We start from the raw sequence: 15,496 nt of genomic DNA, 5'->3' as shown, positions 1-15,496 counted from the left end.
ATATACATAATGAAAATGAAATATATTAATTATATATAAATGAAATGTATTCATTATATATACATAAAAATATATATTTATGTTTGGTTTACGCCATATGCACATAAATTTTTCCATATTTACTTTATACAAGTTATATTTAATTAAAAAAATATTTTATATTTAATAATTTAATAATATTTTATAAAATGCTTCATATTATATTACATATAATAATACACATAATTGTATAATATAATAATACATATTTATTAGAAACATAAAATATGAATATATAAATGGCTGACACTTTCATAGATTTTCTATATTATATATTACACATTTTCCCATAATTACTTTGGATAATATATACATATTTAACATTTAGATATGACTTGATAGATAGATGGATAGATAGATAGATGGATGGATGGATGGATGGATGGATGGATAGATAGATAGATAGATAGATAGACCTAGACCCCTGAAGCAGGGCTTAATTTTACACTCTGTAGGCAGTAAAACCCAATCTTAGATGCGTTATGAGTTGAAATGAGCTTGAGGTCAAGGTGTCATCATAAATATATCACTGTCCACATACCTCAGAGCCAAGATCATCTTTCTACACATTACTACTGATGCATTTCACCCCCATTTCCCCCAAACAATCTTCTCACATCAGATAAAGCATTTTCCAACAATTTGTGAAAGGCTGAAGTTCGGAATTTAATAGAAACTTCTAGAAACAGGAAGATGCACATTTTCCTACACAAAACAGCTTTAGCGAGTGATGTTTAAACCTGTGCACTGGCAGTAATCAAAATGGATTACTCACTTCAAATATAATGGACTCTTTTTTAAAATGTATTCAATGTATTCAGTTTCCACCGTAATGCAATACTGGCAGTAATGGCGATCCCGTGTTGTGTTTGAGCTGACACAAAGATGGGAGCGACTGCTCTCTAAATTGTTAATGAATAATTTGCAGAGTGTTTTTCTCTTTAACACCTAGTCAGCACTCATTAAGGAAGCTCATTACAAAATTACACCTTTTCATGATTACAGACTTGTCTTTGCACATATATATATATTGTCAATTTTCTCATCTCAACTGAACTACACATATTTAGGAGTCAGTGCATTTAAAGTGACAGTTCGCAGTGTTGAAACAAAGAAACACTGTAGTACGAGCTTAAAACAAGGCAGCAGGGGTTATTAAATGGATATTTAGACTAGTAATCAATTTAAAATCATATTTTGTAAAGTTCATTCCACACAGGCTTATTTTTCTAATCAGTGGCTGCTCTCTCGTTGTTCATTAAGAGGATAAAGCAAGTGTGCGAATGAGAGAGGAAAGCAAAGGAGGGGATTTATTCCAGTGTCTGTACAGCCGTGCTGAGTCAGAGAGCTCTGCTGCAGGGATTAGAGCTTAAAGCCACCTGAAGAAACGCCTGAGCTTTTTACTGATTACATGTCACACTCAACAATGAAAATGTTTTAACTGCGGACAGCGGGAGGGGAAACCACACAAGAAGAACAGAACACCAGCAAAGAAACTGATGAGGTTATTAAGTTGATGTTCAAACTGACTATAATCTACAAATCAGTATATTTATGATGATACACAGATTTTTTTTTTCTGTTCATACACAGTACAATCTCTTTTGCTCATCAAAGCTGAAAAGACAGTAAAAAAGTAATATTGTGAAATATTACAACAATTTAAAATAACTGTTTTCTATTTAAATATGTTTGAAAATGTAATTTATTCCTGTGATGGCAAAGCTGAATTTTTATCAGCCATTACTCCAGTCTTCAGTGTCACATGATCCTTCAGAAATTATTCTAATATGCTGATCTGGTGCTCAAGAAAAATTTCTTATCATCAGTGTTGAAAACAGCTTAATAATTTTGTGGAAACCAACTTTTTTCAGGAATATGTGATGAATGGAAAGTTCAAAAGAACAGCATGTATTTAAAATAAATATTTTTGTAATATTATAAATATCTTTACTGTCGCTTTTGCTCAATTTTATACATCGTTGCTGAATGAATATATTAATTTCTTTAAAAAAAAAAAAAATCTTACTGACCTTACACTTTTAAACATTAACCCACATGTTCTGTTGAGATTGACTCTCAGAGACTCAAATTATGTACCAATTATGTAATTATCATGTACCAATCAAAATTTTTAAGTGTGAAATGTCAATTTTATATATTATAGTAACAACAGGAACTACAGATTTGGGTTCGTTGATCTCACAAAAAAATAACACACATTAAGAAAAAAAAAAAAAAAAAAAAAATGAATTAAAACAACAGAAATTGGCAGGCACACACATCTACAATTTGTTGCATGTGAAAATCCATTGCAATTATTCTTTGTTTATATCTGAGGTCTCCAAAACCCAAACTAAAATAATATATTTCACGGAGGTCACTGGATGCATGTTAGCAAGTTAAAATTATGCTTATAATCAGTTCTCATGAGTGCAGGAAGTCATCAACCTGATATTTCAATGTTAAGTATGTTTCTGAGCTATTAAAAGAGTCGTGGAGTCTCTCAGACTGAGAATAAGAACATGAGGGTTTATGAAAAAAGTGATCAATAATTTCACAGTTTATATACACTATTGAGTTGTTACTTTTAATTATAAAACAAGCTTTTAAATATATTGCCTAATCAAAAATAGGTTCTTTCTTTGTTAAGTGCTTCTCCAACACGTCTGAACAGTCCTCCCCTCCCATCTATTTTGAGCCTGCCAGTCAGTGGACTTAATATAAACACCTGCGTAAGTATCTGACAGTTAATAAAAGCAGGTTTGGTGGTGAGAGGTATGCAAAGTGCACTTCTCTGGCCCAACGAATCCTCTCCAATTAAATCTAAACAATCATTCAGCGGGAGAGTTAAGAATACAAGCAGGCCGGAGTGCCAGAGGGTCTTCTGCTCTCGCTGCCACCTGTCCCCAAACATCAGCGCCACCCGAAGGGTGCCAAGTCCTCCCCTCCGAAACCCCCTCACCCCGCAAGCTTTCCCTCCAGGGCTGACGGCCACACAGCTGGCCCGAACCATCAGCTTTATGGGAGCGAGCTGCCCTGATGCCAATTAGGATAACTGATAACCACAGCAGTGAGCGCTCAAACACGGCTCTATTTATAGAGCTCTTCCTCAACGGTTTCGCTGGAAGAAATGCATTTTGCTGGGTTTTCTTACTGTTTATGTCATCTAGTCCTCATATCGGAGAAACGTGAAGCACCTTGGTTTTTAATGTAAGGGTTTGAGATGAGTGTGCTGATATGATTTAAGAGAGCATTATGCGGTTTGCGATGTTGCAGGGTAGATGGGATAAGCATATTTCTGGTGGAAGGGCAACGTGTAATCAGATTTCGACAGCAGAGGGGAGGACAAAGAACGATTTAGCGCTTAAGAAACATTTCTTATTATTTTCAGTGTTGAAAACAGTTGTGCAGCCTAATATTTTTGTGGAAACCATGATACTTTTTTTTTTTCCTCAGAATTCTTTCATTCTAATATGCTGAAACCATGATACTTTTTTATTTATTGATTTATTTTTATTATAATTTGTATAAAATATATATTTTATTTTATAATTTGGTACTCAATTATTTTCAGTGTTGAAAACAGTTCTGCAGCCTAATATTTTTGTGGGGAAACATTATAATTTTTTTCAGAATTCTTTCATTCTAATTTCTAAACCGTAATACTTTTAAATTTTGTTTTATTTATTTTTTATTTATAATAGGCCCTATTAAACATTTTTTTTTTCAGGTTTCTTTGGTAAATAAAAAAGGTTCAAACGAACAGCATTTATTTAAAATATAAATATTTTGTAACATTATAAATATCTTTACTGTCAATTTGTATCAATTTAATGTATACATGCTGAATAAAAGTAGTAATTTCTTTCAAAAAATAAAATAAAATATATAATCTTACTGACTCCAAAACTTCGAACATTAGTGTAGGTGAAACTGAAATAATTAGCCATCATTTTGTGTTGAGACTTTCAGTGTAAGTAATAACAGAAGATGTGAAATTAATCTCTCGAATTAATTTCTAATCCATCTAATTCTCCCATTAAATTCTTTAAGTACTGTATGTTCCTCTGACCAATCAAAACCCAGTAGACAGAAATTATTAAGTGTGAAACGTGACTTTTCCATAGTAACAACTGAAACTTCAGATTGGGTTCTGTTTGACCCTAAAAGGAAAGACACACACACACACGTATAAATTAAGATTGTTAGGAAAAAAGGACCTAGAGAGAGAGAGAGAGGACACTGTTGAGGCGCTCTCAGAGTTTTGCTTCTTTACCCAGCATGCTCAGCCGAGATAAAGTAAATAAACAGCGCAGGGTCGAGGGCCAGGGCTCCCTCACCCTTAAAACAAAACACCACCCCCATCAAACACCCTGCCTGAGGAACAAAGAGAACAAACCAGCCGCCGGGCCCCGTTCCACGAACAGCATTTATTTAAAATATAAATATTTTGTAACATTATAAATATCTTTACTGTCAATTTGTATCAATTTAATGTATACATGCTGAATAAAAGTAGTAATTTCTTTCAAAAAATAAAATAAAATATATAATCTTACTGACTCCAAAACTTCGAACATTAGTGTAGGTGAAACTGAAATAATTAGCCATCATTTTGTGTTGAGACTTTCAGTGTAAGTAATAACAGAAGATGTGAAATTAATCTCTCGAATTAATTTCTAATCCATCTAATTCTCCCATTAAATTCTTTAAGTACTGTATGTTCCTCTGACCAATCAAAACCCAGTAGACAGAAATTATTAAGTGTGAAACACACACACTTAAAATTGGTTAGGACCTTAAAATCAGACGTGGCTGCACCGACGGCTCAGTTTAAGTGTGTGTGTGTGTGTGTGTGTGAGAGAGAGAGTGGACACAGCTGAGGCGCTCTCAGAGTTTCGCTTCTTTACCCAGCATGCTCAGCCGAGATAAAATAAATAAACAGTGCAGGGTCGAGGGCCAGGGCTCCCTCACCCTTAAAACAAAACACCACCCCCATCAAACACCCTGACTGAGGAACAAAGAGAACAAACCAGCCGCCGGGCCCCGTTCCACTGACATCCGAGTGCTGCTGTCATCTACACTCACCACAAAGAAAAAAACCCTTCAAGAAGCTCAGCCAAAAAATGCCAAGTCTGTGATTTATTCCTTCAAACAAGGAAGCAGCTTTCTACATTCTTCAGACACAAAGAGGGTTTAAAAACACACGCATGTTGAACTCAGATTTAGGGCTATTTTGTGAAATTATAATTTGGTGAATTGAACCAACGGTTGGTTGAGTGAGTTAAATAAAGCCATGAGATCATTGACAAAGCCTGAGAATTGCAGATCAACGTATTTCCCAAATTGTTTGTTTTGAAAGTTCAAATATAGCTTATGACGGTTTATATAAAATAACAAATACAACAACCGCAGAAGTAAACTAGTTCTTATTGCATGTTCATAACCCTTTTGAACCTGCTAAATTTGGCATTATGCCTTAATTATCCCATAAATAAAAACAAAAATGTTATCCACTCTCACACAAAAATATAATTTAAAAGTATATTTTAATACACATGTTGTATAATAAAATAATTTTATATACACTACCCAAACGTTTGGGGACAGTAAGAAATTAATACTTTTATTCAGCAAGCATTCATTAAATGCATCAAAAGTGATCATAAGACATTAATAATGTCACAAAAGATTTCTATTTCAAATAAATCCGGTTCTATCAAACTTTCTATTAACCTATAACTCTTAAAAAACATGTAAAATGGTTTCCACAAAATATTAAGCAGCCCAACTGTTTTCAACATTGATGATAATAAAAAGGTTTTTTGAGCTGCAAATCAACATATTACAATGATTTTCAGTAATGATGCTGAAAATTCTAATCCAATTTGTTTTTAAATGTATTAAAATAAAAATAAAAATTATTTCAAATTGTAGCAATATTTCACAATATTGTGTATGATCAAATAAATGCATATTCCTTTCAAATATATATAGGAACTCTTTGCCTTTATTTATACGGTAGTATATATATAACTCTAAAACTAAAGACAATGTTTCTCAACTTTGATCAATTTTGCTATAATACATGAACTCCACTCAAAGGTCAATTAAAACAAACATTTAATTAAGCTTAACAATGAACCATTTCTGAAGGACAAAAAACCCTTAAGAAGTGTCAATGGACATTCTCGGTGCAACTGGTTTGTAACCCATGCCTGTTCCAGCCACATAACTCAGACAGCTGCAGGCCGAGCTGAATGCCTGCGAGGCCTCGACGATCTTATTAAAAAAAGAAACAATTACACTGAACTCTGAGTTCCTCGAAGCTGGACGGTGTACCCAAACAGACCCTCTTTCTGTGCATTTTTCTAAACTTTGCCGCAATATTTGCCTGTGTTTTCATTTAAAATACATCACTTACCCTTCCGAATCTGTTTGCGTAAGATCCCGTGAGCAAGGAATGGAAAACGATGATTGTTTCATCCAAGTCCCAAATGAACACGCGCTGAGAAAAGAAAGAGCAAAATCAATGGCTCACTCAGCATGCAAGATGATCTGATTGTCAATAAGAAGGGTGCATAGATTCATGCGCCCTGGGATCAGTAGATATTCAGCACTGATGGTCACCATAGCACCCCGCAACTGCGGGAAGAACCACCACTGGACAATCCATCTCCTGCCCCCGATGCATTAACACAATCGATACCAACAAACTAATTAACTAGATTTGTTAACATGCTATGATGTCAGCTTGCTAATGGGGACAAAACCTTCCAGAGATTCAGGTCATGTTAATGAAAAGACCATGACCTGTACATCTCAAATATGATTGAGATAGAAATAATATACTTCTAAATATACTAATGCTGTCAAACGATTAATCGCGATTAATCACATCCAAATTTATTTGTTGTTTACATAATATTTGTATGTGTACTGTGTATATTTATCATGTATATATAAATAAACACACATACAGCATAAAAAAAATTACATATATTTACATGTATATATTTATATTCATATAATTTATACTATATATAAATATATTTAATATATAAAAGTAACACATTTTTTTCTTAAATATATACATGCATGTGTGTGTATTTATATATACATAATAAATATACTCAGTACACACATATACTATGTAAACAAAAATGTTTGGATGCGATTAATCGCGATTAATCGTTTGACAGCACTAAAATATACTTCTTGGTGTAGAAACAATTTTCACACATATAACACATTGAATTAAATGTAAAATTTAGAAGTAGAAATAGTAGCACAATTGAAATTGTATTTTCTTTATTATCTTTGTAAAAATGTAAATAAATAAATAAATAAATACTTTTAATAAATAAATAAAAATGTTTTGAAATTCAAAACATTTTTTGAACCCAGTGAGTCAATATGCTGGCAATTTTTAGTAAATCTGCTTTTTGCAAAATGTAACAATGCAAGAAAACTATTTACAAGAGATTTAAGTCTGTTTTTTCCCCCCAGTCTTCATGTCAAAACATGTGACATGCACACAAAATAAACTGACAGAGCGCCGATTTAGGCTTTTGCATGCTAAGCATGCAAAACAAAGCTTTCACAAAAAAACTCTGTTTAGGGCATTTACATGTTGTAACGTAAAATTGAGCATGGAAACACACTCTTAAACATGTAAATGCATTGTTTTTAAGGTAAAGCAGCGAGCAGAATGGACAATTCTAGATAATCAAAAGTATCTTAATAGTAATTAATGAATTGCTGCGATTCCAGCTAGATACATTGACAGAGCGGCAGCGTTCCAATACCTCAAGGTCAGAGTCGGGAGGTGGGGATGGGTTATTGTTCCTCCTTCCCCGGCCACGTGACTTTCCATCTGAAGCTCGACGCAATCGATCTGAATCTGAATCTTTAATGGGGGTTGATGGACTCTGGATTGTACTGTACTCTACTGCAGGAGAAAAAAGAAAGGCAAAAAGTATATCAAAAGAGGAAAATAAAAAAGGCTTTCACCTTCACATTGTGACTGGATCCGTTTACCTCATCTAGTGTTCAGTGCTGTAGCTGCTGCCCACATGCTCTAATATCACGCTGTTTATCTGATCTCCTTATACCCTAGATACCATTTAAGCCTTAGTAATGGCAATGAGGGTGTTATGCACCATACCATCCTTCCCTAATTACATGACAAGGCAAAGGTAAGAAAATTTGGGTCATTGGAGGAGCAAAAATAGACTAAACAACTGGCAATATCAACCATTTTCCTGAACGCAAAATGATAAGAGCACATATTATTTTAACACATTTTAAGTTGAATTAATTTCTATGGAGACTGGAACACGAGAGCATACACCCAAACGAAAGTTAGAATCCATCATGGCGGCACTCATCGGTTACTCTGGAAAAAAGGTGGATAGTATCAAATACAGTATGAGGATATCAACTACTTGTTTATAGAACTAAGCAATATCTGGCTGATGCAGATAAGATGATAATTATTTTCACATTATGGCCGATAATCGATAAATGGCACAAATTAAGAACAATAATACATGGACATAAAAAAAAATGTTTTAGTTAAAAAAAAAATAAAAAAATTACTTTACATGCTAAGCATCACTATAATGCATACACACACATTACACACTCAGGTTAGTCTTTGAAAATGCTAATAGATAGATAGATAATTGTACACATTTATATTTATTAAAAACACTAATTGTTATAAATATACAAAGTAAATAATAAATAAATACATTTCTTTTCAATTGATTTTTAATAAATTAATAATTTACAAATTACATTTATATACTTTATAATACTTTTATAAAATATAAATATTTCAAACTATTTATATAGTTTCTGAGATTTTTATTATAATTTTTAAAGATTAACTTTGAGCGAGTGTTAGATGACAGCAAGATAATCTAAATGTAAAGAATGCTGGAAATTATGCACAATCAACTGATATTTCTGAAAATAATTCACGAATTAGTCCGATAACCAATATGGTACCAGTATATATTGTATTGAATCACTAAAAATGCACCAGTAATTTTCTTTAACATTAAGTTTAGGGACATTTCCTTTAATCCTAAAATATAGCACACTGCAATACGTAATTCAAAATACGGGTAAAAAAAAAAATCAATACAGAAAATTGCACATTGGGACATTTTCGAGTGCACCACCAGGGTTTAGTACTGCAAAATTAGCCAATCACGTTTTGTCTTTACAGCAACTTGTTGTAGGACCTTCATACCTTATTTTTTTCACTCAAACCGAGCTTTCTTACCTGCCGGTTGCTCTGAGAGGGGCTGGCTGGTGACCCCTGATGGAGGTTCCTGTAGGGTGTAGGTGGCAGTGGTGGAGGGTGTGGTGGGGCTGGTGTTGTTACTGGTCATGTATGGAGAAGTGTAAGGGCTACTGTTGTAATACTGCGCATACTGACTCTGGCCAAAAGCTGGGTAGGAGGGGTAGTCCTGCAGAAAGACATCAATGCGGTAATGTGAGATAGCCGCACGCAACGCTGCTACTTTACAGCACAGATTCCAAAACGTAAATGTGAACATATGTCTCCTATGCACTACATCTGGACAGCGATCTGTCTTCACTCTTTTTTCCTTCACTCGTGGCATAATTCATACGCGAAAAGAGCAAGAGGTAATCCTTGCGTACAGTGGTCGAGACATTTAGAGTGATTCATATCATGTGAGTAATATGTGAGTGTACACATGTTCTATAAAGGCTTACAGGAGGAAGGAAAAAAATACTGGGAGCATGTGCCAAATGGAGAAAATGTGATTTCAACAGACTAGATAGTGAGGGATAGAAATTCGATTACAGCTACCTGTTGTGTACTATTGAATCCAGTCGAGTTTGTGAGGGAATTGCTTCCAGCGTACAGCCCTGAAGTTGTTGTAAAACTGCCTCCTATGAGAGAAAGAGACATAACCGTGAGCTATCGCAATGCAAAACACACAAAGATCAAATCAAATGAGGCTTTGTTTGCAACTGATGCAATTCTGAGGACGATAAGTGTAATATAACCTTCAAAATAAATGACATTTTTAAATTGAAGATGGGGGTCGAGTCAAGCAAGGCCTAAAACACCTCAAAGGCATTTAAGACAAAGCCTTGCAGGTACTATAGGGGCATGAGGGATTGTGTGTGTGTGTGTGTGTTGGTGGGTGGGATATAACAGTGACTCTATCTTTTCTTTCTCCATATCAGTGATTGGATCTTGGCCGATGGTCGGAAAGAAAGAGGAAAGGGGGTTGGGTCTATTATTTCATCCATCGCTACCTTTACAATGACAGACACATGGCCACTGTTGGGAATGAGGGGGAGGGAGAGGGAGGGAGTTTTACCTGACATCCTGCCTCAATGAATATGTATATCTGTCTTCTTTTCAAGCTACTCAAAGAAGCACCTTCTGGGTAATTAAATCTCTCAATGGAGAGATAGCATCTAATGACTTAATAACATACATGACATGAGTTATAGGGGCGAGACAGCCTGGAGGTAAGCTGCGTTTTGAGGTGCTTCTTGGAGTCACAGTGCTCAAATCAAATTGGAATTCTCACGCGGACTGAAAAACTGGTGTAGAAGAATATTCTGGGTGCAGTACAAGTTGAGCTCAATCGACAGAAATGTATTTTGATTTTCTTTAAAAAAAGCAAAAGTCTGTGTTACAGTGAGACACATAGAATTGAGGTAAATTTGATCAATTTATTCAAAGCTTTTATCATTTATTATATTTTTATTTGTATTTGTTATATAATATTTATCACATTTTATTTCACTTTATATTTATTTTTATTTATATTTATTGATATATTATTTACATTTAAGTTTTAGTTTTAATCATTTTAGTATTTAATATTAAGCTATATTTATTTCAGCTAGTTGCCAAGGCAAAAATTCTCATTTAAATTTTTTTTTTAATGTCAGTTTTTTTAAGAAAACATTTTAATATGTCTTTTTAACTAGTGTTAGTTTCTGTTTTAGTAAACTATAACAACACTTCCGTAGAAATGATGAAAGCAACTGCACAGCTGAAATAACATACAAGTTTCAATAGAAAATGTACTTTTAAGAAAAAGTACTTTTATAAACTTAAAAACTTTACATTTCAACTTTTAAATCCTCAAAAAATTGACCCCATTCATTTCCATTGTAAGTGTCTCAGCGTAACCTAGATTTTTGGCTTTTTTAAAGAAAATGAGGGACTAGTCAAAACTACTTTTTGTGATAATCAACATTATGCCACAAATGCTGTAGATTGAGCTTAACATGTATTGAATGCAGAATATTCTTCTAAATCAGTTTTAGCACATTTTCCCAGAATTTTTCTTACGCTAACATAACCAGGAAATTAACTAATGAACAGCTGTAATACCTGCTGCTAAAAGTTGTGGGTAACCCTGGAATCATCAATTATACAACACCCTCAACACAAAATGGGCACAAAATTAACTCAATGTGTTTACATAAAAGGGTAACTGGACATTTGTTCAGCAAAAAAAACAGAAGCAAAGTCTTTCATCTTCTTGTATTTAGGAAAATGAGGCCCCTCAGACTGTAACAAACATACAACAGCTTTACGTGTGGACTACTGTCTGGCTCAACAAGCAAGTTTGTTTCTTTTTCTTGTTTTTTATCTCTTGTTTTTAAAGAACAGCAAGAGGTGCTCTAAAAGCTGTTGACTTCCTCCCCAGACTTGAACCGTCACATAAAGTGAGACACATGAATCTCCCAATGCACAACAAATTAGCTAAATCCACAGTTCAAAAAGTCATAAAAGCCAGGACTCGTAGGAAAGCAGTTGACTCCAGAGAGAGTCCGGAGTCACATAAAAGCCAAGCAAGACCCCCTCCGGTCCCAAAAGAATGACTCCATGCTGGGGAGAGGCCTGGTTTTTCCCAGGGGCAAAAACTCCCCCGTTCCTCCCCCTCTCCGCTCTGTCTTGCTCCAGTTAGTTCACTCAAGACGAGACACTGGCTCTCCTTATGGCCTCTCCAATTGGGAGTCCATTTGCTGTGCTTGATCAGTCCTCTTGCCATGGGCTATGTCTATCATCAGTGCACAATATTTGTAGCAGAAGTTTTGTAGGCCTCTCTAGGGAGCAAGTGATCAAGTCCAGATGGGCTTCTTTAAAAAGCAGTCTGCTGCTCCTCTCACACGGTGTGCAGAATGGAGGGAGGCCCAATTGTTGCTGTAATTATCATCTACTTTGAGTGAAAATCAGTGAGAGAAGCCGCTCTATGGCTCCACTCGTGCTTTAGTGCCATTATGGTTATGGAAAAGGAAGCAAAGCTCAAACAGGTGTGAAAGTGGAAAATTAATTCCTAATTTATACTTGGATGTACTGAGTGAAATCAAGAGGCCATCAAGAAGTCTTATAATTCATTGGCATAGAGCGATTCAAATTTCCACTAAGATAGATAGATAGATAGATAGATAGATAGATAGATTTAACTTAGATCATTTTTATTTGTATTTTAATTAATTGAACATATTTATCTGTATTAAAGTTCATGTTCAAATAAAATAAAATTAACTATATATATTATATATATAATTATTAATGAAGCAAATTAAGTCACCACAATTGATCAAATATATAAATATTTGCTGAGAAACCTCCCCTTCCAAAAAGGAAATTATATATAAAAAAAAACACATATTTTGGCAGACCAGCAAATAACTCATTAGACATTACAAAAAGTGGCTTTAGAAATCAACATATTATTTATTTTTTTGAAATTTCAATATAACTGAACAAAAGCCTGATCACTAACACTCCGAATTTTGATCTGAAATAATATCAGTAAACATTCCCATATTCTCTCACTATTTTGTTCAATTTATGATAACCCAACAATCTGTGATGACATTTCAAGCCAGGAAGGTCTTTCTGTTTTACATTTCTGGATCATGATCAGAGAAAGCCAGCGCCGTTCCATTAGACATGAAAGAGCAGGGTAAAAACATTAATTTAATTGTATTCCCTCTGACAGCTGGGTGCAGGCTCGCTCTACTAGGGTTATGGGACAGCAGTTGGTATCATATAGATGGGGGGTCTACATTTGCTACCGTGTTGAGTCTCTTCCTCTGAGTCCAGACCTGCCTAATCGATGAGGCACCGAAAGGAAGCCAACAGAGACAGACTGGCCTGGTTAATGGTCATCTGTCATCTGCTCTTGCAGTTAGTGGCTAATGTGTTTATGGCTGCATGGGCTTTGAAAGGAAGACTGAAGGCACCTCAGTTTCTGCCTTACAAAAAACTCAATGCAGTGTCGTTGTGAAATGACAGTTAAAGAGATTTTTCATGCTACAAATGGAAATTCTATCATTATTTACTTATCATGTAATTCCAAACCTGTATGCGTTTATTTTTGGTAAAAATAAGTTTGACAGAGATGCTCACCATGAACTGTCCCTTTTTTTTTTGGAAAATAACTGTGTGAAGATGATCTGCTTTTGTTTTCCAACAAGTTTGGAGTGACATGAGGGTTTTAATTTTTTTGGGTGAACTATATCTTCAAGGACCATTCTTGCCAAATTTTGGCACAAAAATGTCAAAATTCATCCTACTGTGATAAGCATTTATTGGCTTTTACTTGATGTCTATGTTGATTTTGTATCATCTGGAGGCTAAACGAGGTCCTTTAGGTGTAAAAAAAATTAACTAAAATGACTAAAATTTGGTATCAAACAACATTGGATGCATTCTTTGGGTTCTATACTTTCATGACATTTAGTTTAACTGGACTTGAACGGTGTGAACAGGCCTTTAAACTTCTGCGGTTGGGACAGGGTAACACTTACAACCCTGGTGTTGAGGCAGCATCAGCAGAAGCAGAACGTTTCTACTTATGAGGCATGGAAAAGAAGCTTCAACAGACCACATATGTCACATTATTTATTGTGAGATGCTCTGGAGAGCGTTCAGAAACGTGGAGATGTTTCTACTGTCACACATTATTTGGAGATTAGAGAGCTCAAACCGGTGCTAACTGTTGGAGGCTCGAAGGAAAACACTAGAGGGAGAGAGATGGGAGAAAAGAAGGGCAGAAAAAGACTGTTGGTTTTGGAGTAGGGACAATGTCTCAAAAAAAACAAAACAACAAAAAACACTGGGTGGCAGAGAGTTTGCCTGATGCACATTTAATTCCCAGTACGCAAGTGTGACTTCCATGAACTGACCTCAAAGATGAGAGTCACGGGAGTTCCTTCTAAAGCAAACATACTTAAGAAAGTACATGGCCGAACACAAAGGAGAAAAAGACTGGTCTTAAAGAGGAAAAAGGGATTTTTTTCCATCTGTGTTGGTTCTCTTCAGGCCTAATGCAAAAAAGACTGTGTCTAACTACAACCCAATACAACCATCTGCTCGGGGATGTTATGAATTGGTCCGTGTCTGCCTAATTGTGTCCTCCTTTGAAGGGGGCCAGAGAGGAATCACGGCTCTATTTTGTCACTCCACCGGGAAGAGCAGAAGAGGAAAAGAGTAGAGGGTGTTCCTGACCTTGCATCTGGTAACTGTAGGGTGCTTGTCCCGTCTGAGGCGTGGAGAAGCTGGAACTGTAGCTGAGGAAGCCGCTCTGGCCTGGAGACTGAGCCTGGGTCAGTCCGCCCTCTGTCTTGATGCCTGCCCACAATGGACCTAAATCAGTTAGTGACACCAGAGCAGCATGATGCACAATCCTCAGTGTTACTCCTTCCACGTCAATCGAGAATAAAAGATAACGGTGGCTTGTTTCGCACTGGGCCGTGGTCCAAGCAACCTTTGCATTGAAGTGTTTGTGCCAAACTCAGCATGGACTTCCAAGAATTTGCTGGTTGGAGTTAAAACAAACCTGTTTTTTGATTAGATTGAATCAGGCCCAATGCAGGTTTGCGTTTTGCTTCCACTCAAACAAACACGTGAACTCTTGGGAGCGTATTTCGAGATCGTTCTACCTAAACAACATTATCTGTGCGCATATTTTCACAAAGGTTTCATAACGTTCAAACTCCTGGAAAAACATTTCTAGCTTGAATTGGGCTCTCACAGTGTGTAGACGAGGGCTTGAAATCTTTATATCTCTCTTATCTGTCGAACTAGCAAAAAATTAGTAACTGTCTAAAGGAGACACTGAGTCTGCAAATGCAAAACAAAAGGTCAGCAGAGTCCCAAGTTTCGATTGAAGGCGGGAAAAGGAGCGACTAAGGGCTGAGTTAAGCATTAGCGTGATCAGCACGTTGTTAGCTAAGTTTTAGAATTGATCTTAAAGCTACATGCTAAGTATGAGACAAAAGGTGCGTTCCGATTGACAGGGTCCCTATGCAGTGTTCACTGCTCCCTACTCCCTATGCACGGGATATTCATCGAAGTGGACTTCGCTGACAATAATCATTCATTTGGAATGCCCTGGAACGTCATCAAAGAAAGGCAATGACAAGATCA

General features: G+C 35.6%; 1 protein-coding gene across 1 annotated transcript in view; it reads right to left on the bottom strand.

Annotated features, from left to right (window-relative positions):
- Nucleotides 1–15,496, bottom strand: part of LOC107667589 (eyes absent homolog 1-like) — a 45,166-nt gene that overhangs the window by 16,364 nt on the left and 13,306 nt on the right. The window contains exons 7-12 of the mRNA XM_016459295.1: nucleotides 14,576–14,698; nucleotides 9,893–9,975; nucleotides 9,338–9,524; nucleotides 7,851–7,993; nucleotides 6,458–6,550; nucleotides 4,265–4,284 (exon numbers count right to left, since the gene is read on the bottom strand). Coding sequence (XP_016314781.1) covers nucleotides 4,265–4,284; nucleotides 6,458–6,550; nucleotides 7,851–7,993; nucleotides 9,338–9,524; nucleotides 9,893–9,975; nucleotides 14,576–14,698 — 649 coding nt within the window. The remainder of the gene's footprint in view (nucleotides 1–4,264; nucleotides 4,285–6,457; nucleotides 6,551–7,850; nucleotides 7,994–9,337; nucleotides 9,525–9,892; nucleotides 9,976–14,575; nucleotides 14,699–15,496) is intronic.

The sequence above is a fragment of the Sinocyclocheilus anshuiensis genome, unplaced genomic scaffold (assembly GCF_001515605.1).
Source record: "Sinocyclocheilus anshuiensis isolate Anshui unplaced genomic scaffold, SAMN03320099.WGS_v1.1 scaffold1679, whole genome shotgun sequence".
NCBI classification, from domain to species: domain Eukaryota; kingdom Metazoa; phylum Chordata; class Actinopteri; order Cypriniformes; family Cyprinidae; genus Sinocyclocheilus; species Sinocyclocheilus anshuiensis.
This window is presented reverse-complemented; position numbering and strand designations above follow the sequence as displayed.